Source organism: Arachis stenosperma, chromosome 10, assembly GCF_014773155.1.
Source record: "Arachis stenosperma cultivar V10309 chromosome 10, arast.V10309.gnm1.PFL2, whole genome shotgun sequence".
Taxonomy (NCBI): Eukaryota; Viridiplantae; Streptophyta; class Magnoliopsida; order Fabales; family Fabaceae; genus Arachis; species Arachis stenosperma.
In genome coordinates this window covers 132,324,979-132,347,967 of record NC_080386.1, presented here as the reverse complement: position 1 = coordinate 132,347,967, position 22,989 = coordinate 132,324,979, and the positions used below count along the sequence as shown (strand labels likewise).

Below are 22,989 nucleotides of genomic sequence, written 5' to 3'. Positions count from 1 at the left end.
TCTTAAATTTTAAGATCTAAGTATGAATCATTAATATAAAATATAACAAATAAAAAACTAATATTTGTTTAATTAACAAAAGGAGTGCAACATTCTAAAAAAAAGTAATTTTTGAATTTGAGTTTTAGCATAGTGCAACATTCTAAAAAAAAAAAAGTAATTTTTGAATTTGAGTTTTAGCATCTAAGTTATATTTAAGAATTTGTTATTGATGAATGAATTATTTCATACATTAAAATAAAATTTGAATTTCTGACACTTAGATTAAATAGAGTAATGAACTAAGGAAAAGTATAAAGTATCAATATATTATTTGTCAACTTATTGCCAACAATAGTTAATTATTATATTTTAAATACATGTATAATGAAACACATCCAAAAAATTACATATATAAAACACTTTTATTAGACATAGCCATAAAAAAAAAAATATTTTTATTATACACATCTATAAAGACACTTCCATTAAACATGATCATAAATAAAAGTTGACAAAAATTGACAAAAATACTGTTAGTAACGTAATAGAATTGATGAACTAATTACTAGAGCAACTCGAATTAGTTAGGATTATTACATACATTTTTTTATTATTTTTCACTATATCTCTCTATAAGACAGTAAAGAAGGTTGCATACATTTTACATAATTCAAAACAATTCAACCCAAGTTAGTTGTTTGTTTTTTGTTTTCTTAAATTAAAAAGGCCCAAAACCTATCAACTTAGTAGTATTCAAGCCCAATTCTTTTTTTTTCAAATAAAAAATGAAACCCAAATCCAATCGTAACTGTGTAGCCCAAATCCCAACACACTGATACATGTTCGAGAATTGAGAGTGGGTTTGTGAAGAAATTGAGATGCTGAAAGGGAGAAAGGTTTCAGGGCGGGGAGAGGCAGTTGCAGCCACATACGCCTTCGGTCCCGCCGAAGATGACGTCATCATCAAACACAGGCTTCTCACTCGCACAACAACAACGAGGGGCGAGCCTCCATTGAAGAAGCTTCAGAAGAAGTTCACCGCTTTCGTCTCCGAGATTGAAAAGGACGACGCCGACAACTACAGCGACTGCGATAAGCTCGCGAGAGCGTTCTTGCAGGAGCTCACGACTTTCGAGATCCCGCTTCTGAAGAGCAAAGCCATTGTTGATGCAAATATCAGAGAGCAAGAGAATTTCAACGAGCTCAAGGACGAAACGAATCGACAGATCTTGATAGCGCAGAACGACATTGAAGATCTTAAGAAGCTTCTGGAAGAGAGTAAAGTTGAGAGACGGCATAAAGAGGAGTGTGAGGCTATCAGGAAATTGATTGCTCAGCAACCGCCAAGGTCAGAGACGCAGAAGCTCATTACGCAGTTGGAGAAAGAAATCATGGCGTTGGACATGGAGAATACTGCTGGTTCCAGATTGTTGGAGCTTCGGAAGAAGCAATTCGCTCTTTTGTTGCATGTGGTGAGTGGTTCTCGCTTATGATATATGCATTGATGGCTTTATCTCATTGCTCTGTTGTTTTTCTTTTGTAGAATTTGAATCAATTTTGTGGTTTAGGGTTGCCTTTTTGTGTTTATCTGTTATGCTTCTGTGTGGTAAATGTAGATGCTATGAATTATGGCTTTCATGTAGTTTAATTGAATAGTTCCAAACTCAATTAAACGTTTGTGATTTACTCTAGAGCATGTTTAGTTTAGTATAATCATGTGAAGTACATTTGGAAATTGGAACATCTAGTATTTCAATCCAATTTGGGATTAAAATTTTGATTCTATTAGATCCTATGCTAGGAGGTCAATTCCAGTATTCCACCCACACATACCCTTCTTTCCCTTCCACTTACCCACCCACTTCCGTTATTTACCTTCTCTTCAACCCTCTATATAATGTCCTCGGCTTTTGGAAGCTTTATGGGTATAACAAAGGGGAAGGAGGCCAAATTCTTGTGGCATTGCCTTATGTATGCCGCCAACTCGAGTATGTGGTTGAAGTGCAATTCTTGCACCTTCAATTTCATTTTATGACAAGCATCTTTTGTGATAGATAGAGTTCAAGTGCTTGGCCTCTTGTTCGTTTAGAGTACACAGTCTATTTAGAGGATATTCGCTCATATATTGAGAAATTGGAAAGCTATGCTTGTTCATAGTTCTTTTTGTATGTTTTGGTTCTTGTATAGAGGATCTCTTTTTCATCTTCTTTCTTATGATCAACACAAATCTTTTTTTATCGAAAAGGGAAAAAATGCTCCTGGTCCTGGCTGCATCATAATGTCAAAGTAAAACTAAACTCTCTAAAAATGCATAAATTGTATAGGTTCATAATATCTGGCTGCCATTGGTCTTTGGTCACATACGGCATTCAATTAAATACTCTTATAGATTGAAATTGCATGATGATTTACAATTGATAGGCTTGCCATGGAATGCATAGAGGCATTACTTATTGGTGCAGTCTGAATGGTTTTAGAAATAGAACTCATTTTTGTAAAAGAGAATGCAAAAACAGAAATATAGAATGCTATTTTAAAAGAGGCAGATAAACAGAATAAGTCATTTGTGCTGAGGAATAGCTGTGGCATACTAGTATGAAAAGTTGGACTCAAGCATGTCTCACTTTTTCTTCTTTATTATTTCTTAGTAATGTCAAGGAGATTTTATTTAGTGGAGAACAAATATTACAAATAGACAAAATAGGAACACTAGAGGTTCTCTGTACAAGAACAAGAACCAATAGAAAAAAACTATCAATGTAGTAATTCATGTTATGATAGAGATTTAAGCTTAAATGGGTTTAATTAGATATGATTTATGACAAGGAACTATGGCCTCATGTAATACGTATAGGCAACCCTGCCTAAGGAGTAAGACTTGGGGGTTTAGTGAATTAGTGCTTAGTAGTAATTCATTCTCTCAGCATTTCTTCTATAATGATCCAGTTAACTTGTTATTAGTTTTAGTCATCCCCCTATAAAAGGGTGAATCACACTTCACATTGTACATTTCTTTCTATCCATTCTCTCTTTGCACTGATGATAATGGAACTCAACACAAATGCTTATTCTTATCTTATAAAGCTAGTCTAAAATTTGGGATTAAATGTGCAAGAGTTATGCCATATTTGTCATTTCCTTACGTTCTTTATAGTAACATATTGTGACCATGTGCTATTTTGCAAATGTAAGCGCCTCCCATCTAAGTCCAACATTATTAAAAAGTTCCAACTTTATCCAAACTATATTGTCATACTTGTTAACACAACTATTATCTTTATCTTTTGATGGTTGCAGGAGATTTATATCTCTGTTATGCTCACCTTTGTCAGATGTAAAATTGAAACTGTTGAATTAGTATGTCGATGGTGATTGTGATTCAGACATTGAGACTCTTTGGTTAAAAAATTTCAAAACAAATTGTTTTATATTCTGCTTTTCTCTTCTTCTGTTTTGCTGAAGTTGTTCTTCCAGTCTGTACTTAATATTTTTGGTACATGTCGATTAAAGGTTGCCAATTTTAATACAAGCCAATCCTTCTAAAAGGCCAAGATTTATGACTACAGTATTTGTTTTTTAAATTTATGAAACAACACTGATTTTCATGTCTTAAAATCTTGTGCCATGTTTAAACCTTTATGCTTGCTGAATATGTTGTGTGATGCTTAGAATGATAGGAAAACTGCATTTATCTATTTTTTTTTCTTTATTCTATCTAATATTTCAGCTTGTACTTGTATGTTGTATCCTGCATTTTGGAAAGGAAAATGTTGTGCATGTAAAACAACTTACAGTAACATTTATTCTGTCGCTGTTGCTTAACCTTTCTTCAGGTGGATGAGTTGCAGAACACGATAGAGGAAGAGCAGAAGAATCTGGTCGAGGAGATGAGAATAGCAACCGAGGAACTTAAGAATGGGATGGAGAATGGAAGTGGAGGTTCAGAAGCAATGACAATTGACCAGTAACTAGGTTCGGTCTCAATCTTGCTGTTGTAACATCATCTAGTCTTTAAGAAGCAAACATGGAGTTTTCCCCCCTAAGGTGATTAGGAACCACTTATAAATTCACTATCAATATATTTGTGCTAATGCTTAGGACCTTTGTAAAACTGCATTCTGATTTCAATGATTTCATCTGAAGGTAGGTCTTTTATGTGTATGAGTGTGAGTGTTAGTTTATCACAAACCAAATGAAGTGAAATCGGGATAGAAAATTTTTTCTCTCTACTCATTTTTCGTGTTCATATCAACAGCGAACCTAACAATTTCTACCACTTGGTTTTGTTTTTTCCCTTTCTTTTAATCTCTCTTTTGTTTAAGGAAATGCTAATTTGACAGATAAAAGAGAGTAAACAATCAACAATTACAAGGAAAAAGTCTCAATTGCCATAATTAAGACTTTATCCTTGTAATAATCAAGGTAGACAAAATCGCGATTCAACTCGCTGAATCGCACGATTTTGCGACTTTATCTCTTCCTCTCGTCTCGATTCTAGTCTTCGTTCTGGAAAGTAGTCGTTCATGCAGAATCGCCGAGCAAAAACGCCGGCTTGCTAGAATCGTAGATTTCTTGTCGTGTAGCATCTAAGGAAGCAGATTGAGGAGAAGCATGGTTTCTTAGCTCAATTAGTGGTGAAGAATGATGAAACCCTAGGTGCCATTTCTGTCCCTTTTAGACTCCTGGAATTTTAATTGTGGGAGGTTTTTTTTTTTGTTTTCGCTCAATCTCTCGATGACTTAATCTCTTCCTTCTCTTTTGCTCTCGCCAAAACTTGCTGCTTGTCACCGTCAATGTTGTTCCAGTGAATGCTTCTGTCTTTCTAGTCCCCACTAAGCCTCGCCGAATCACCGCTTTGCTAATTCTGTCGTTGTGTTGTTTTCCACTTTTATGCTCTGTTTTTATATGTGGTGTTCTTAGTTACTCAGGAGGTCATACCTCATGATTGTTCTTCTGCGTTACTACTCTAATGTTCTAAAAATATGTTATATTAAATTCTCTTTTGGTTGATATATTGAAATTATATTCTTGTATTCATGTCCATATATATTGACGGATGATTTAATAATGCATTTGATGTTATACACGATGTACATGACATATATAAAATTTTGTTTTCCATGATTAACTCTGTTTCTGCATACAATGCGTTATGATAAATTGGCCATATTCATATCCTGATAAACATATAATGATATGTTCATATATATACTATATTGAATTAATTTTATGGTATAATTTTTTATATATATATATTTGTATAATTTACGAGTTATATTTACGTTTCGTCTTACGATTCTACGAATTACGATTTTATGCCAGCTCATCGAGTCGAAGTAAAAACTACGAGTTTACTACCTTGGTAATAATTGATTGTTTATTCCATTTAGCTGTCAATTTAAATTAGCATTTATTCTCTGTTTATTATTTATCATCCAACACTAAGGGTGGGTTTGTATTAGCTTGTTCGGGATATGACAATCTACAATAAGTATAGGAAAGTCTACTTGTACCCTGATATAGAGTTTAATTTTGATGCTCTGTGTACTATTATTCAATCAGATTTATAAGTTTAGATGACTTTTGAATAGTGAGCTTGAAAATTAGATATTTTTATTAATGCTGTAATACACAATTAATTGTCTGCATAATTTTTTTTTATGATGCATGAAAATTTCTCTGATATATAGCTATGTCATTTTTTTTTTCCAAATTACTTATAAGCCGAATATATTGTTGCACTATGTAATTTTAGGCTTTGTAGATTTTGGTCGTCAAAATGGTCAAAGTGAGCATTACCTCCTTTGGTGTTCCTTATTTGACGTATATGATGATTAGCATCACCAAAGAGTAGGTTAACAAACATTGCATCATATTCAATAATTCAAACTCAGCATGGACAACATAGATATTACATGGCCTTACTCAATCGGCTTTGCCTTTGCAACATTTAACTGACTAGAAAGGATAATTTTTTTTTTATAAAATTATAATTAAATCTTTATCCATATCTACAAGCAAGTGTCGTTTACTCGTATGCAAGGAGGAAGGTCTGTTAATCACGTAGAAAGACGCATTAATCAACGTGAAATCATATTATTGGTAATCAACTTGGTTTGGTAACCGGCGAAAATATCTACGTGTTTGTGTGGCTTTTATAAGAATCTAATTGTCAGATTTCTAGTATTAAAAATTCAAAACAATTTATTTATTTATTTAATATCTAATCATTTATCAAGATCAATATATTAGTAAAGTATCCCACTTGCATAATTTTTATGTTACAATATCATATAACATGACATGTGGACAATAAAAAGAAACTACTAAGAAAGTTGATTAATCTCTTCTAAAAATATTTATAATAAGGAATGTTAGGGGTTAGCACTTTTGTTAAATTTTAGTCAGTATTTAACTATCAAAAGAAAATTGAACGATTCTACATCATTAAATACAATTTCACACCATTAAAAACATCATTGATGACTAATTGATAGCTAAAAACCACAAAATCTGCTGACCTCTAGACTTTCTCATTTATAATTGTGCTCCACCGTCAATGTTGTAGTTTATAATTTATATTGTATTTGCCTTCTCAGAAATTAACATATATAGGAGGTAGTAGCAAACTTCAGATATATAAGGCAATAAGCACTAAAACAAATGGCATTAGCATTTATCAAAGCCATATATAATGTGTTGCAGGCCTATTGGGTTTCTGTTAGGCCTACCTTTTGCCTTCGCTTCTCTTCTAATCTCCCTTGTGGGTATCATTGTTTGGATCGTTGGGTAAGTGTTTTTGACTTTTTTTTTTTCTATACCATCTACAATAGATAAATATATATTATCGATTTTACAAAAAAATAATAGATGTAAAATTAATTAAGATGGTAAAGAACTTGGTCCCTTAATTGAGTCGAGTCATGCAACTTCAGTCAAATCGAGTCAAGTCAGTGGAGTCGTGGTAATTATTAATGTTTAGTAGGTGAGAATTGTATAAAGAATATGAGAAAGTAACTAGTATAATGTTTTTAATATTATTTCATGAATAATCCCAATTAACTAATTACTTACTAATTATCCAATTATTAGATTCGTTTAAAATATGAATTGTGTTGAATATATAAATTGGTGTGTAGCTTTTAAAGGTAAATGGATAATTTTTGGTAGAGGGTTGTTTCTTTTCAGAGGTTGATGAAATTGAATTGTTTTCAGGTTGACTTTGACATGCATATGTCCATGTTGCCTTTGTGTGACCCTCATAGTTGAGATTGGTCTGGCTTTGATCAAGGTTCCATTTTCAGTCATGGAGTGGTTCACCTCTAAGATTCCATGTTAGAGATATTAGTATCATATGAAGTCTTTGAAGTAGTGATGAATATGATAGCAATCCACCGTAGTGATGGAGTGGTTCACCTCTAAGTTTTTTGTTGTCTTTCTTTGGCAAGAACTAAAGAAAATTATTTGTATTTAAAGACTACAATATTGTGTCCATTCACTTGTCTATTTTTCAGCATGCAACTATATCACACAAATAATTATTAATTTTCTGTTAACAACATCAGCACATGACTACTATAGTAATATTCTAAGTAAGAAAAATGCAAAGTTCAAGAGATATATTAGGATTTTTAAAGTTAAATAAATGTTTTTTTAATTGCCTACGATATTCCCTAATTAACCCGATATGTCAAGAATTAATTTATTGCGGAACTGATCACTCGACCAACCTAAATTAGTTAAATATTAAATGAATTTTATAAAAACTTATCTAGTACAAATGGTAGTAGAAAACAATGGTGACACACCATAAGATGTAATATCTCATCAACCAAAACCCACTTAGAATAACAAATTTCTCCCATTCTTAAGAATCAAATTAATTTGACCTACTACACAAAAACAAATTACTAACCACAATCCAAATAATCAATGTACAACTTAAAGTTCAAAGTTCAGCATCATCATTTACATCCTCAGTCAATCAATATTCAATAGTAACGAACATTTCTAAGGAATCTTTTGCAAGAATAAATGAAGTGGTATGATTCACTTAGGCATGGAAAAAGCCATTTTTATGAGTGAAAATTCATGTGTAGTTAACTTCATGTGAAGTAATAGCTAAATAATTTAATAGATTTAACTAAATTGTCATCTAACAGCTCTCAACTATCAACTTCACATAAAATTAATTTAATTGTACTTGAGTTTCTATATTTCGAAAATTCATCAAAAGTTCCTTTCATCAAAATAGAACTTAGTTCACCATAATTGTTTTAAAATATTTTAATGTCTTTTTTAATTATATAAATAATATAAGATAATCTTTTGTATTAATAAATAATAATATATATTATTTTTAAATTTATATAAAAAATATAAATTAAAAATAATATTAGACACACAGACATAATTGTATTTGAGTATGTTCAAATCTCTTAAAAAAAATATTTTTTATTTTTTAGGGTAAATACCCTTTCCGACCCCTGAGCATTTTAACTTGAGACATGTCGCACCTTTATCATCCAGAAACCTCAACCAGGTCCTCAACCATCAACATAAGTGGACAAATCGACCCCTGTGACCGGTTGCCAATAGGTTGCTTGGATGACGTGTCAGGTGGAGGCTGAGTTGTCAACTCCAGGTGCCACGTGTAAGAAGAAGTTGTTGCAGGGACTAAAAACCCCCTCCCTGCCCAAACTGTTCTCATCCCCACCGGCAACACCCTCCACTCACCACCCCTCCCCAGCACTCCTCCACCACATCTTTTCCCTTCCCAAACTATTTGCATCAGGGCTCACTCCTTCTCCGATCATGGAATCAAACATATCCACCACATCCTTTCCCTTCCCATGCATGGCCAACCCACCAATCATGGCATTCCACGCCACTACACTTTGCATACATGTCAACCAACCCAGTCCCCACCATGACACCCACATCCCACCCAATTTCCTTCACAGCATACCCATGAACCCACCTCCCCAAGCTCACATCCCCAGACTGCGAACAAGCCGAAAGAATCGAACAAAGGCTCACATCATTCAACACAAACCCACACCCAAAAATCATTTCCCTCAAAAGCTCAAAAGCCTCCCTAGTCATCCCATTCTCAACATACCCCACAATCATCACAGTCCAAGCAACCTCATTCCTCTCTGGCATTTCATCGAACACCTTCCGCCCATTCTCCAAACCCTCCCCTTTCACCACACCTTCCAAGACCACAGTCCAAGACACCACAGTCTTCAACCCCATATAAGCATTGCAGACTCTAACACACCCAGAAACCCCAAGCTTCACCACAAGTGCATGAAGCTGCGTTGTGATCAAGGAGAGAACGATCCTTCTTCGTTGTGGCTCAACGACCCTTCTACTTCGCGGAGCAGCATTGAGGATGGAATACTGTCTTTTACTTCCGGCGTGATCTTGTCGGCTTCCAACGTGAAGTCCGGTGGTGGCGGAGGCGGAGATTCAGATCATTCGGATTTATTCGGATTTGGAAGCTTCTGTGGTGAAGGAGGCTGTTGAGCTGGAGAAGAGGGAGGAAGCCGGCAAAATGGAAGGGAGGAGGTGCTGAAGGGTTTCCTGGTTGAACGGCGGCGGAGGAGGTGGTTGTTGTTGCTGTGGTGGTGGTGCTGCGGAGGTGGAGGTGGAGGCGGCGGATTGTGGCGGAGGGAGCCAGAGAGAGGAGAGGTCGGAGGAGCTCATGAAGGCTGATTTTTGTTTTTTCAGAGACAGAGAGATTGGGTCAGGGAGTAGGTTGCATTTGAGTTAACTCAATGCAACGACGCCGTTTCAGTTGCAGGGAGGGGGTTTTGAGTCCCTGCAACAACTTCTACTTACACGTGGCATCTGGAGTTGACAACTCAGCCTCCACCTGACACGTCATCCAGACAACCTGTTGGCAACCGGTCACAGGGGTCGATTTGTCCACTTATATTAATGGTTGAGGATCTGGTTGAGATTTCTGGATGATAAAAGTGCGATATGTCTCACTTTAAAATGTTCAGGGGCCAGAAATGGTATTTACCCTATTTTTTATTAAAACATATCTAAGTAAAGAAAACACGCGTGAACAAGTTTAACTTTTTTTTAGTTTTATGGTTTTTTTTTTTTGGTTTTTTTTAGTTTTATGGTTATTTCTTTGAGCAGTTCTAATTCTAAATCATTAATCGTTGTTTTCTGGTTTTTTATTTTATTTTTTGTTTTGGGCTTGTCCTTGGGCCAGCAATGGATTACCCGACTCGAACAACCAGAACCCGACCGAAACCATATACCCTGAAACCCGACCCACCCTTACTGGTTCCCTGTGTAACCCCTAAGGCCCCTTCAGCTTCGTCCCACCCGTTCCTCTTCGCTGCCGTTGACTCGAAGATGCCGTCGTTGCCGGAGTGAAAGCTCCGCCGTTGCTGGGTTGTCGTTGCCTTGTCCGAAGACGCCAGGTTGCCGTCGCTAATGTCGCGCTTTGGTGCCTCCGTTCCTCTTCGTTGACGGTGAAGTAGCAGACCCAACCCAAAGGCTCCTCTGGATCCTCATATTTGCCATAGCAATCTATTGAGATTCTCAGGTAATCCCAGTTACATAACATTCTAAACTGAATTGTCTTTTTCATTTCTCTATTCTCAATTTCTCATCTTAAAGTTGTTTCTTAATTGCACCTTAACTATTTGATAAAATGCCTGGGTGTGTTTGGATATATATGAACTTTAAGCTACATTGCTTTATTCCAATTGCCGATTAACTATGACAGAAGACTGCAAGTTTAAGAGCACTCTGATGCCAATAGAAAGCAATAGTGGTTAGCAAGGGTGCAACTTTGAACAAGCACTTTGGAATGAGTTATTACCACTAGTTCTAAAGTTATAGCTGTTAGCAAGGTGCAACTTTATTTCCGTATAGTATCTCTGATTAGCTTCTAATACAAGGGCTGCTCCCATTACTGGTGTCATAGGTCGCGATGTTAGGTCCATTGATCCTTAAGGTGATAGTAGTTAAATTTAAACCAACAATCTTGATTAACAAAACTGAAAAAAATCAAATCATGACAAATTTGAACTGATTGAATTACTAGTTATACTAATTGGATCCCACAGTGCTACAAGAAATGATAAATCATCTGGAAGAGACAAAGGTAGCATCTTCTATTAAAATCCACTGTGGCCATAATGATAATGGCGAAGTCAATGTTTTCAGCTTGTTGCTAAGATATCTGAGGCAACCTTATGTGTACTTGAAGATGTATAGTTGATTAACTGTGTTACTATTGACCATCTTTTTTTAATTTGTCAGCATGATTAATCTTTCAGCTATGCGATCATTGGATTTTACGTCACTGCTTCTATTCTCTGCCATTTTTCGTGTTATTTTAATTATATATGGAGAGTGGCAAGATGCTCATATGGAGGTTAATTATACCGATGTTGATTACCTAGTATTTTCTGATGCTGCGTCTTTAATGGCTTCGGGTGATTCCCCTTATAAGAGGACCACATATCGCTATTCCCCCTTGCTTGCATTTCTTCTCATTCCTAATTCATTAATCCATCGATCTTGGGGAAAGTTTATCTTCTCAGCTTCAGGTATGGATTTAGTTTTGTGCAGATAATTATGTCTTGTGTAGTGTATATTAGATGATGTTTAACATAGATTCTTTTTTTGTTCAGCCAATTTTTCCTTTTATAGGAAGTAGAAAAATAAAAATTAATTCTTTCAAAATAGAGATGGAACTATATCTTATAGCTTATTGCATCAGAAATATGGTTATTACAATGTTGGAGTCACAATTATGAGAAATTTCCTTTTTAGGCCCCTCTTAGTTATAAATGCTTAGTTAGGATTTAGTATAAATAAATAGAAAGGATAAGGTTGAAAGAAGAGATGTTTTGTCATTTGGTTATTCTTTTGTAGAGAATGTCAGATCCCTGAAATGAATAAACAATAACAATTTTACACCTTTTTTTTTACTTTCTAGTTTCTTCCTATCTCTGAGCCAGTCCTGGTATTGCCCTTATTTTAACGTTTGTAATTAACTACTTTAAATTGAGTCTAGATTAACTTTCTTTATAGAAATCCTGTGTTGAATAATTTTCCAAACGTTATACCTAACCATAAATATCATGTCTAAAATGCAGATTTGCTGGTGGGATATTTTATCCATTTTATTCTACAGCAGAGGAAGGTACCCAGAAAACTCTGCAACTATTGTGTCATGACATGGCTCTTCAATCCATTTACTTTCACCATAGGGACACGTGGGAACTGTGAACCTGTTGTTTGTGCCATGATATTGTGGATAATTATCTGTCTTATGAAAGGTACAGTTCTACTTCTCTATGATGTAAATAGTGTAATGAGTATAGATTGTCAATCTTTTAATCTGTAATCCTTTCTATGTTCTAACATGTGGCTATTATGTTTGATCCACTGGTAGCTATATTTTGGCCATTTATCTTGATATAAGAAAAATCAGTTTTCACAAATAGGTTTTACATTCTGCGTTTCGGTGACTCTTCACAAATATTTTGACCCTAACTTTCAATAAAATGACAAGAATCAATAAAAAAAAAGAAATATAAATAAAATAGTAAGTCAATTTTTCAACATGTATAGTAAAAAGCCTGATTTTTATTTTTTTAAATGGACAATGATAATAATAATCTTCACTTTTTGACCCTGTTCGATTTTAAATATCTCCTTCCAATCATTCTGAAAGCTAAATAAACTGCAGTATATAATTGATGTTGTATTTGGTGGAATAGGGGATCAGAAAACAGCCTTCTAGCTACGTTTTAATTCGACTTTTGCCTTTCCTCTGTTGATAATTTATGTTAGAGCCTTGCATTTTTTATTGTTAAGTTCAAATTCTGTTGATGCTTCAAAGCAACATATTTTTGTAAAAGGTATACAATATTTGATATTTGCATGTCTTTTGAAGACTTCATTGTATGCTTTTGTGCCTTATCTTTTTCCTCTCACATTTTACAGGTAATCTGTTGCAGTCAGCATTTTGGTATGGACTTATTGTCCATTTCAGGATCTATCCCATAATTTATGCCATCCCTATTGTCCTGGTTCTTGATCCAAATTTCTTCCCATCTGATCGGAAACCTATCCTAAAGAACTGGACTGCTGCTCAAGCAGAAAGACTCAATGATGGGAGCTTGTGTTCCTTACATAATCTCTTAAAATGCATATTTACAAGGAAGAGGCTGATGTTTGGACTGGTTTCGGCAGCGGTTTTCTTCTTATTTACTGGTTTGTCCTATTATTTATATGGATGGGAATTCCTACATGAGGCACTACTATACCACCTTACTAGAACAGACCCAAGGCACAACTTCTCCATCTATTTCTATCACATCTATCTTCACTATGGTTATGATATTTCAGTGGTGGAGAAGCTTATCTCATTTTTGCCGCAGTTCATGGTGCAGCTGGTTCTTATTTTCTGTTTTGCAAAGGATTTGCCATTCTGTCTATTTGCTCAGACTGTAGCATTTGTAGCATTCAACAAGGTTTGCACTTAAATTTTCCACTAGTTCTTATTCCCATTTAATTGTTTGTAAGGACTTTGGTATATTAGATTCTTTATATGATGCACAACTTTGTCTATATTGGGAACTATGTTGTACACTCAAATCATAAAATTAATATACCTTTTGCAATTTGCAAGCGATAATATCTAAAAATAAATAATATTTGAAAGAATATTGTGCTATTTTATTCTAGTTTAGAGTAATTAAGTTAATGCTCAAGACCATGAGTGCACTAATAAATGCTTTTTTATTTTGCAGGTGATAACTGCACAGTATTTTGTATGGTTCTTTTGCTTGTTGCCTCTGATATTACCATGGAGCAAAATGAAGCTTAAATGGGATGGCATGCTTTGCATTCTTTCATGGATGGGAGCTCAGGTCCATTGGCTAATGTGGGGTTATCTGCTTGAGTTCAAGGGTAAAAATGTATTCATAGAGCTTTGGGTGGCAAGCTTAGTGTTTCATGCAGCTAATGTTTTCATCCTTACATTGGTTATTCGCCACCATAGATTTTCTTCATTTTTCCTAGGTTTGGAGGATGTCAAGTCCAAAAATGTTGCTAAACTTGAATGAGTGACTTTCTAAGTGTCATCTGTCATTAAAAATTCTTATTGTTATTGCTTTCGTTATCTCGGTTTTGCTTCAGTAATTGAACTTCATTAGATTTGGAGGGGAGGTAATCCAGTATAAAAAATTAATAACAATAGCTAAAAAAAATCACAATATGTGCAATATGCACGTAACAAGAAGGGTATTTTTCACCCATTGAATACATGTATGAATGGCATAAAACAAGGAGTGTGATTCCTAATTTCATTTCCCCATCAAATCACAATCAGAATGAAACAGTCATCCCTATTCAGTAATAACTACCTCTTTCATCTTTCTTGATCAGCATCAAATATCATTTGATTCTAAGTATACAAACATCTAAGCAGACTAAGCTCACAAATCTCATGCAAAATTCATTGCCATTATTTGCCTTCCTCTTTAGTCTGTAGCATTTGTAGAGCTTAGGACCCTGGCTTGTTAGCAACTTAGCAACGCAAGAAAGGAAACAATTTTCGTTTTGTTTGCTGTTGGAAAGATTCCACATCTTCCTACTTTTGTCTTCTCTCTTCTAATAAATTATTCTTGTGTCCCTGAGAGCAAGAAAGAACAGAACTTAATCAAAAGATAACCTGCTCTTCTTTCAATTAATTTTCTGTTGATTTCTATTTTCTGAACTAATCGAAGCAACTCTCTCTGCTAAAACATGTAAAATGCTGGACTCTTTCCGGTTTCTTATGAACAAGTTGATTGAGATAGCAAGAATTGAACCAAATGAGCTGCTATGAACAGCTGAGCATTCGGCAATGACATATTAACCATATGGCTTGTGTTCAAACCTCATTTTCTTGGTCATGTACAAAGCAATCTAAGTCAAGTGTATATCCAAAATCTTTCATATGCGTAATCAATACTTCCAAAACTTCAACAATCTGCTCGTTTGAAGAAACAAATTCACCTCCAACAACAAAACTGTAAACCTGGTTTTTCAATTCAATCCAGCTCATCCCTGCCTCTTTCTTATTTTTAATACCTCTCATAAGCTTCCTTAAGCAGGCAGCACCAGTCCAGTTACCTTCAGCAGCAAAAAAATTTGATAAAAGCACATAAGTTCCAGCCCTATTTGGCTTCATTTCCAACACCCTTGAAGCTGCCAGTTTGCCTATACTTCGTTGTTTATGAGCTTTACAAGCCCCAAGAAGGGCAACCCATATAGATTCATCCGGCTTAAAAGGCATATTCTCTATTAGTTGATAAGCTTCCTTTACTCTACCAGCACGCCCAAGCAGATCGACTACACATCCATATATCTCTTGATCGGGTGCAACATTATAAAATCTTGTCAATAGTCTAAAATATCTCAGGCCCTCATCCACTAGTCCGGCATGGCTACAAGCACTCAGAACTGCCATGAACACTATCCTATCAGGTTTGATACCTGATCTGACCATCTCATTGAATAATTTAGTAGCTTCTTTTCCATGCCCATGAGCCCCGTATCCAATCAGCATGGAAGTCCAGGAGACCAAATTTTTGCATGGCATTTGGCTAAATATTTTATGTGAATCTGTTATGTTTCCACACTTTCCATACATGTCAATAAGGGCATTGGATAATGCCAAGTTGTTATTGAAGCCTCTACGAAAAATTCCCCCATGAAGCTGCTGCCCACAATACAGAAACGCTAAGTTACCACATGCAGCTACCACACTGGTGAATGTGAAGCAATTTGGACTAAAACCTTCAGATACCATTTGAGAAAAGATGCAGAATGATTGTTCAGGATCCAATGTCTCAAAACCAGCTATCAAGGTATTCCATGTGATAGTATCTTTCTGATTCATTTCAAAGAATAATTGCTTTGCCTCGCATGCTGAACAAGACTTGAAATACATGTCCAGGATAGAATTCATGACAGGAAGATTGGACTCAAATCCATGATTAATCACTGCAGCATGTACTTGCTTGCCCAAATTACCCAAGCCAGTAGATGCACAAGCTCTAACAGCAATTGAAAAGCTGAAGGGGCTCAGCTCTCCTTCCTCCTGTTTATCACCAAGGAAATATGAAAACCCCATTATACTGAGCTAGTCTCTACCAAGAATTTTGATGTTTTCCTTGAAGTTCCTCTAAGGTGAGTTTATCTCGCAAATGAGAAAATTAGAGGTTACCTACCCTTAATCAATAAATGGTTAATGATTGTGGTTACCTCCTTAGTTTATCACCTTAGAGGAGCCTTAATCTTAACAGAATACATGAGTTTTGTAGGATGGAACAAAGTGGTAGAAATCTCACAGCATCCATTATATGAATACACAATTTAACATTTTGTTGAAAAGAAAAAAAAATGTGTTCTCTATTGTTTTTCTTTGCTGCTATGAGACCCATCGTTTTGAGTAAAACAAACATGGATTTGGAACCAGAAAAGTTGAAGAAAAGTGGGAACCTACCAGAAGCATTTGGCGGAAAGCTCGAAGGCCACCATAAGCATCTCCTCTATGAGTATATCCAGTTATCAAAGTTGTCCATGAGACAGCATTCTTGTTAAGGATACTCTCAAAAACCATTCTTGCACTGTCCATGCTACTACAGCAAGTGGCATACACATCCATTAGTGCATTATCAACATATATGGATGACCCTTGAGTACCATTCTTTATAGCCAACCCATGAACCAACTTCCCACACAAAAGCGCACTCAGCCCCTTACATGTCTTCAAAACTGCAGACAAGGTGAACTCATTAGACCGCGTCCCGTATCTCAACATCTCACAGAACACGCTCCACGCACGACCATGGTGGTTGCAAGAATTGTAGCCAGTAATCATAGCAGTCCAAGTGACAACATCTCTATGTGACATTTCATCAAACAGCATGCGTGCTTCTTCAATGGACCCCTTATCAAAATATGATTTGATGAGATCAGTGGCTAAACCGGAAATGTCTTTGGGGCAAAACGGTGCAATAGAATTCAATTGGGTGTCATCGGCAAGAGAGTTATGGACAATGGTGGGGATGGGCCGGAAATGGGTTGGGGACAGTAACTTCCTAGTACCAGTCATCATCTTCGTCCTTGTTTATGAAGAGTGACCATAGAAAAAGTTGTTTATTTTTTCAGCATAAGATGATAGAAAAAGTTCTTCATTTCTTCATTCAGGTGGAATCAGTGGAAATTACTTTCTAGTGCCATGACTTCATATGAAAAGTTGTTATTTCAACCTGTAAAGAACAATGATTCTTTCCTCTAAATTCTGTTTTTTGTTCATCATCCGGTGTGATATTTTCAAGTTAGGATCATAGGTGAAAAATATTTTGGTCAAGCACAATTTGGCCTTGTTTTGCAATTTGAAAGCTGATATATGTCTTGATCAAGAAGTTAAATGTATATTGTTGTGTAGCTTGTGTTCTGAGATTTGTGCAGGGTGGAAGGGTTACATGTACCTCAATGGCAAATTATGGAACTGGGGATAATGCAGGAAATGAGTCCGGTTACATTGTAGGAATGACCACTTGTTATCCTAAACCAGGTTCTGTAAAGATCATTGATGGCGAAAAATTAAAGAATAATGATACACATCCAAGTCTTTGGATCTGAATCCTCTAAAGTTGTATTGTCACTTTAGAGGAAAAAAAAAATACATCATTAATCACCATTGAATTAAGATAATGGGGCTCACAGATAATAAATATTACAAATTCAAAGGTAATTAAAGCATTACTTTATCACTTTTAGAGGATCTTTTTCTCTGAGTCTTTTTGTTAACCAAGCCCAACAAAGTTAGTTTAACATAACAAAAATCAGTTATGGCTAGTATTATTCTAAATCTTATTGTTTAACTTAGTTGGACTTGGTTCATAAAATGACTTGGATGTGTAGCATTACTCAAAATTAACTCTGGAGCACTACAGCAGCACCACGCGAGGTCACACCGGAGTCATGGGGCTTTTCTACCAACTGGTTGCAGAACAGCTTCCTCATCAACACTACTTCACTCATTCCTCTCCCTTCTTCAGGAATATAAACAATATATTTAACTCATTTTGGCAATAATGTTAATGGGAGTGGTGTGTCATGTAATATAATATAAATATGTGGAAAGTAAAATAAGTTATAGCATATGATACTTCTAAATTAAATTAAATTAATATCTTGTATGATAAAAAATAAATAAATTTAAGCCTGTTTAAAGCTGTTTAAAGCTGTTGGCCGGCCTAAACCACCGGAAAAGTATCCCGCTGAAAACCCACACTGCCTAACCTGCCGGAACAATCATACATATACAAGACGAGACAAAGCATCGATTCAAGAACTCGAAATTGAACTTTATCTGCAAGCATTTTTGTCGAATTCCATAAGAGGCCAAAACTTTTTTTCGCCCTATACAAATGTCACTAACAACGTGTTTGATCGTCTATTTCATGAAACCCTAGAATCACACACGGGCCATTAGAAAAGCATACAGGCCAGCTTTCATATAACCATGTAATGTACATTATTCATGCAATCCCAGTTGCATCTCATTCATCATTGTGTTCTTAGCAAGATACTATCACATATAAGCATAAATCACCATACATCAGAACCAAACTACTGCTTAATTTCTGACAGAAAGAGGGGAAATAGAACAATTATAGTGTTCGAAAAAAAAAAATCCATCGCTCGACCGCCTTCAAGCTCTGAATTCCTCATGCTATGACTTGTTCATGCTTTCTGCAGACGATAAATAGAAAATGATATAAGGCCTGAATCAAATGAGATGGAAAGAAGAGATGTTAAGGTTGCACATTGGGGGCATCTCTAACCTGCATCGGAAGGTACAATTTGAATTCTGGTGGTAGTTCCTCTTCAGAATACAAGCGATCGGAGAAATATATCCTTCTCAGGCGACAGTTTGCATGCACTTGAACCCGCAGCGTCTCCATATAATTTGTGCCATATGCTCTCTTCGTGAAGTCCGCTAAGTTCAACTGGATTTGATTCCACCCATCATCCATTCTAAGCGGCATGGTGCAAATGTATGGCTTAACTCTAGTGACAGCCTGTAACATACAAAATAGTTCATCACTTGGGATGCATATCTGAACAGTAATTCATACAGAACAAGGCATCTATGCTTGAAGATGAAAGGTGTTTACTTCCGAAAACCGGTGACCTTGAGATTTGCTTTCAAAGAAAATGCAACGGTATAAATAAGCAAATATATCTTTTTAGTAGTAATTATCATCATCATTATCATTGAGCTTAAAAATGATCGCTTGGTACTAAATAACTGCCTCTAGCAAGCTATTGAATCATTTAAAATCAACACAAGTCCTTACAAGATTTTCATAACTAGTATGTAGAGCTAATATAAACTCAAACCTTGTCGTTACATACGTAACACCCCCCCCCCCCTTCTCCCCCCTTCTTTTCTCTTTTTCTTCTCCTCCGCTTCCAAACAAAAAGGGTGGAGAGTTTAATAAGTTTTTAGTTACAAAATTCATGATTTTTTCTTTTGCTTCCTGTAAATATTTTTATTTTGATCATGAGAAATTTTAAAATGTCTGGTTTCATTCCCTGCCATCAATTTATCTCCATTGAATGTTAACATGACAAGTTAGCATTTAACAGCTATGTAAACATTTAACAGCAAAGAACATAAAGAGAAAAAGAAAACAATTTTATAGGGACCAAACATATTTAAACCCAAAAGTGTAACATTTTACCTCATAATAATATCAATAAATTAGAAAAGAGAAAAAAAAAATGTCAAATTGCACATTCATCAAACTGGGCAGAGTTGCAACAAGTGTTGTGGGCCATAAACAAGTTCTACATTAAATAATATTATAATTTTATCCTGCAGAATTATTCAAACTAGTGGAACTTTTTTGTACAATGTACTTCCACAATTGGATTTAGACAAGGCAAACCAAGATTTTAGCCAGAATTTCTGTCAAATAATAGAGTACTCATACGTAAAATGGACATTGAATAAATAAATGGCCAAGAGATTTTCAAGAAACCCATACAATGCAAACAGGGGCAGACTTACACACTTGGAAATTAGATGCTCGAAATCGTCTTCTGACATTCTTATCATCCAAAATTTGAATCTCAAAAGTGAAATACTTCTTTATATTCTTCACAATCATAACAAGGAATGGAAGTTTTATGCCAAGTGTTGCAGCTGGGTCAGCTGGGCATGTAATGTATGTCGACTGAATATTTGATCCAACTATTTCCAGCACATTTGATTGTATGTCTTCATCCTGTGGTCGCTTTATATGTCCATTCACAACTATAAAATGGTCCACGACAAAATTAGTCATACATCATATTCACCTTGAAAAGACAAGTTGATATAATAATTAGCAGGTTGAAACAGGTTTCATTTCCATACACAAAAACCTAAAATCATTGGCAAATATTTTATTGTTTGTATTCAACAGACTTTTTACTCAACTTTTATAATTAAAAAACTAAGGACTTCTATAGTTACTAAAATACTGTGTTAGAAGAGGTATCAGCAATGGGAAAGAGATTAGGGATCCTATTCCTTGGCAATGCGCCAAGAGCACTAGAATGTACAATTGGGGAAATTCTAACTCTGAGGAATGAGAGCCTTGCTCTCTATTACAAGCTGAAACAAATGATTAGACAACACAGAAACTTCCCACTCTCATTATCACTCTTACTCCTAAGTGACATTTAGCAATGTTTCCCGCCATTTCCTCCCTCTCTCTAACAAACACAGCTGCAGCCACTAAGTTTTCTTCCTCTGTCTGTTGTAAACTACTTAGAATCTGTTCCTACCGTACTATATTCAAGTATTCAACAGTCACAAGTGAAGTTAGAGATTACAAAATCCTACAAATCCACATCACAAGTTTGGATTGTAATCTTCAACAGTTATGACATATTGTGGGCATAATAATCTGAAAAAGCAGGAGAGTTTTCCTCAGAGGCACAAATTTAAACTAAAAGCAGATACATGAATTAGAATTAGAATGCATAGGTTTTCAGTTCAATGAGACACACAGTAAGTTGACAAACTAAACTAAGAACAGAATAATTCCCCTTCACCACATTGCACACAATGGAAATGCCAAAATCCGTTCCTTCCATGTGCACTTAGTTCACATAAATTCTTTCACAACTCAAATAGTTAAATAATGATAGAAAGGTACGACCCTAGTTGACCAACATATTTCTTATAAAATGCAAGGTTATATAATTTTAATATAAACCAATCCAAATATGACCAACCACTTTATACAGTTACACAATAACAGTAACAGAAGGCACATACCTTCTTTGTCCCATATCTGCAAAGGTTTGCTCCTAAAAATAAAATAAGGAACCAATAGAGTTACAGTCTCACCATTTTTATAGTAAATATTCAAAAGTCAAATCATGTAGACTCAAAAAACACAACATACCCAAGGCTGTATAAGATGGAGAGAAATCCAGATTGGAAAGTGTTCTTAAACATTCTCTGCACCAACAAAAGAAGCAATTATATCATCTTCGTCAACAAATACGGGTGCGCATCGGTTCACACTAGTAGAAACAAACATGACTAAAGAAGGAAATTGTTGTTTCAGCTAAATAAACTAAGCAAGCATGTTTTCTAACATTCATTGCTGATTATGATTAAAGTAACTCAAGTTTATGTATCTACTATCTGTATATTTCTATCTTAGAAACACTATTCAAGAAAGTAAAGAATAGATATCAAATAAACAGAACGCAAATTGCTTCCATCTAGACATAGAAAATACCAAGTATTAGTATTCATAGTCACATGTGCCACCCTATAAACACAGTAAGGAAGATTTCCAAATGAAACGAGATTTTTCTCAGTTTCAACTCTACCAGATAGAAGATTCTGGATAATAGTATTCAACCCTTCCGTTTACATATAATCTTATTAAATCAGCTCAAATTGTTCGAAATATTTAGGTATGAAAACATTCGCACACAACGCGGAATCAGCGACGCGATGAATAATAATCATTCATACACCAAAACAATAAACCACAATAAATTAAATCAAATCAAGAGTAGAAAACATTCTAACAGCGAAAATTTTCTGGAGTTAAGAACAACAGAATACGCAATGAGGGAAAAACACTCACACAGGAACGGCGTCGTTACTGGACCTTGCTCTGCACTTCTTCGATACCCTTTGCTTTTTTTTTTTAAACTATTTTTGGGAACGAATAAAAGGGGATTGAAAAGAAGGGTCATTGACTCATTGGGTCAATAATGGGAGAAGTACTTTTTCCGGTTTTGTAAACCAGACCGGTTTAAGCAATTGGCTCAGAAATTTAAAAACCCAACATGGTAGAACAGAATTAGAACCGAATCAAATCAAATATATAAATATAAAATATATTATTTAGAATATATCATTATTATAAATTTAATAAATGATCAAATTGGTACTTTCGAATGGATTTGGATTTTCTAAAGTTTGAATTTTACTTTAGAGAGTAAAGTGTGATTTTCTACCTTTGAATAGTTTCTCTTTTATATTTATTTTTAGTCTTACTTATGAAATCAATAGTAAGAGATCATGCTTTACTCTCTAAAGTGAAATTCAAACTTAAGATGATTTAAATCCCTTCCGAATTTATACACTAGTCAAATAAATTTCAAAATTTTCAATTTGATCAAATTACCCCCTTCAAATTAACTAATATGAATCAATATATTTTTTACCACAACTTTTTATTGAATTAGAGACTACCATGATACACATTAATTAATTTAAAATACTAATTTAATTTAACTAAAACTTAGGAATCCAGTTTTTACACATAAAATTTATCAAACTAAATTTACCATTTATTCAGTCTATTTTTGCTCTTTCTTTCAATTACAAGTTTCTCTCTTTACAAAAAAAAAAAACAATATCTTTTCATAAAAATTGAA

General features: G+C 35.0%; 5 protein-coding genes across 7 annotated transcripts; 3 read left to right on the top strand and 2 right to left on the bottom strand.

Annotated features, from left to right (window-relative positions):
- The first annotated feature begins 837 nt into the window (after positions 1-837).
- LOC130954147 (THO complex subunit 7A-like) lies at positions 838-4,143 on the top strand. Its single transcript, XM_057880883.1, has 2 exons — positions 838-1,454; positions 3,816-4,143. The coding sequence occupies exons 1-2, from the start codon at positions 861-863 to the stop codon at positions 3,948-3,950; spliced, it is 729 nt and encodes a 242-aa protein (XP_057736866.1). The 5' UTR covers positions 838-860; the 3' UTR covers positions 3,951-4,143.
- Positions 4,144-6,599: 2,456 nt separating this feature from the next.
- Positions 6,600-7,532, top strand: LOC130958144 (signaling peptide TAXIMIN 1-like). The gene is made up of 2 exons (XM_057885075.1): positions 6,600-6,771; positions 7,198-7,532. Exons 1-2 carry the CDS (start codon positions 6,677-6,679, stop codon positions 7,319-7,321), a joined length of 219 nt encoding a protein of 72 aa, XP_057741058.1. The 5' UTR covers positions 6,600-6,676; the 3' UTR covers positions 7,322-7,532.
- A 2,747-nt stretch (positions 7,533-10,279) lies between these two features.
- On the top strand, positions 10,280-14,156 carry LOC130954750 (GPI mannosyltransferase 1-like). Of its 3 annotated transcripts, none has more exons than XM_057881513.1 (5): positions 10,280-10,552; positions 11,292-11,564; positions 12,117-12,299; positions 12,970-13,499; positions 13,779-14,156. In XM_057881513.1, exons 2-5 carry the CDS (start codon positions 11,294-11,296, stop codon positions 14,091-14,093), a joined length of 1,299 nt encoding a protein of 432 aa, XP_057737496.1. In that variant the 5' UTR covers positions 10,280-10,552; positions 11,292-11,293; the 3' UTR covers positions 14,094-14,156. The 3 variants fall into 3 exon arrangements, with proteins under 3 accessions (XP_057737496.1, XP_057737497.1, XP_057737495.1); XM_057881514.1 differs by having other exon boundaries at positions 11,418-11,564; positions 13,779-14,155; XM_057881512.1 differs by having other exon boundaries at positions 11,275-11,564; positions 13,779-14,155.
- Positions 14,157-14,300: 144 nt separating this feature from the next.
- LOC130957901 (putative pentatricopeptide repeat-containing protein At1g56570) lies at positions 14,301-17,551 on the bottom strand. Its single transcript, XM_057884743.1, has 2 exons — positions 16,520-17,551; positions 14,301-16,114 (listed from the first exon to the last, which is right to left on the bottom strand). Exons 1-2 carry the CDS (start codon positions 17,132-17,134, stop codon positions 14,903-14,905), a joined length of 1,827 nt encoding a protein of 608 aa, XP_057740726.1. The 5' UTR covers positions 17,135-17,551; the 3' UTR covers positions 14,301-14,902.
- Positions 17,552-18,395: 844 nt separating this feature from the next.
- Positions 18,396-22,307, bottom strand: LOC130957902 (uncharacterized). The gene is made up of 6 exons (XM_057884744.1): positions 22,191-22,307; positions 21,492-21,547; positions 21,362-21,393; positions 20,109-20,350; positions 18,873-19,109; positions 18,396-18,780 (listed from the first exon to the last, which is right to left on the bottom strand). Exons 2-6 carry the CDS (start codon positions 21,542-21,544, stop codon positions 18,772-18,774), a joined length of 573 nt encoding a protein of 190 aa, XP_057740727.1. The 5' UTR covers positions 21,545-21,547; positions 22,191-22,307; the 3' UTR covers positions 18,396-18,771.
- Positions 22,308-22,989: the final 682 nt, after the last annotated feature.

Excerpts from the sequence above, each read along its gene's own strand:
- LOC130954147 (XM_057880883.1), top strand. The coding sequence starts at position 861 with ATGCTGAAAGGGAGAAAGGTTTCAGGGCGGGGAGAGGCAGTTGCAGCC. Across the intron at positions 1,455-3,815 it reads TCGCTCTTTTGTTGCATGTG|GTGGATGAGTTGCAGAACAC; the intron begins GTGAGTGGTTCT and ends ACCTTTCTTCAG.
- LOC130958144 (XM_057885075.1), top strand. The coding sequence starts at position 6,677 with ATGTGTTGCAGGCCTATTGGGTTTCTGTTAGGCCTACCTTTTGCCTTC. Across the intron at positions 6,772-7,197 it reads ATCATTGTTTGGATCGTTGG|GTTGACTTTGACATGCATAT; the intron begins GTAAGTGTTTTT and ends AATTGTTTTCAG.
- LOC130954750 (XM_057881512.1), top strand. The coding sequence starts at position 11,276 with ATGATTAATCTTTCAGCTATGCGATCATTGGATTTTACGTCACTGCTT. Across the intron at positions 11,565-12,116 it reads GTTTATCTTCTCAGCTTCAG|ATTTGCTGGTGGGATATTTT; the intron begins GTATGGATTTAG and ends TCTAAAATGCAG. Across the intron at positions 12,300-12,969 it reads AATTATCTGTCTTATGAAAG|GTAATCTGTTGCAGTCAGCA; the intron begins GTACAGTTCTAC and ends CACATTTTACAG.
- LOC130957901 (XM_057884743.1), bottom strand. The coding sequence starts at position 17,134 with ATGATGACTGGTACTAGGAAGTTACTGTCCCCAACCCATTTCCGGCCC. Across the intron at positions 16,115-16,519 it reads CTTTCCGCCAAATGCTTCTG|GAGGAAGGAGAGCTGAGCCC; the intron begins GTAGGTTCCCAC and ends GGTGATAAACAG.
- LOC130957902 (XM_057884744.1), bottom strand. The coding sequence starts at position 21,544 with ATGTTTAAGAACACTTTCCAATCTGGATTTCTCTCCATCTTATACAGC. Across the intron at positions 21,394-21,491 it reads TCCATCTTATACAGCCTTGG|GAGCAAACCTTTGCAGATAT; the intron begins GTATGTTGTGTT and ends TTTTATTTTTAG. Across the intron at positions 20,351-21,361 it reads GCAGATATGGGACAAAGAAG|TTGTGAATGGACATATAAAG; the intron begins GTATGTGCCTTC and ends ACCATTTTATAG.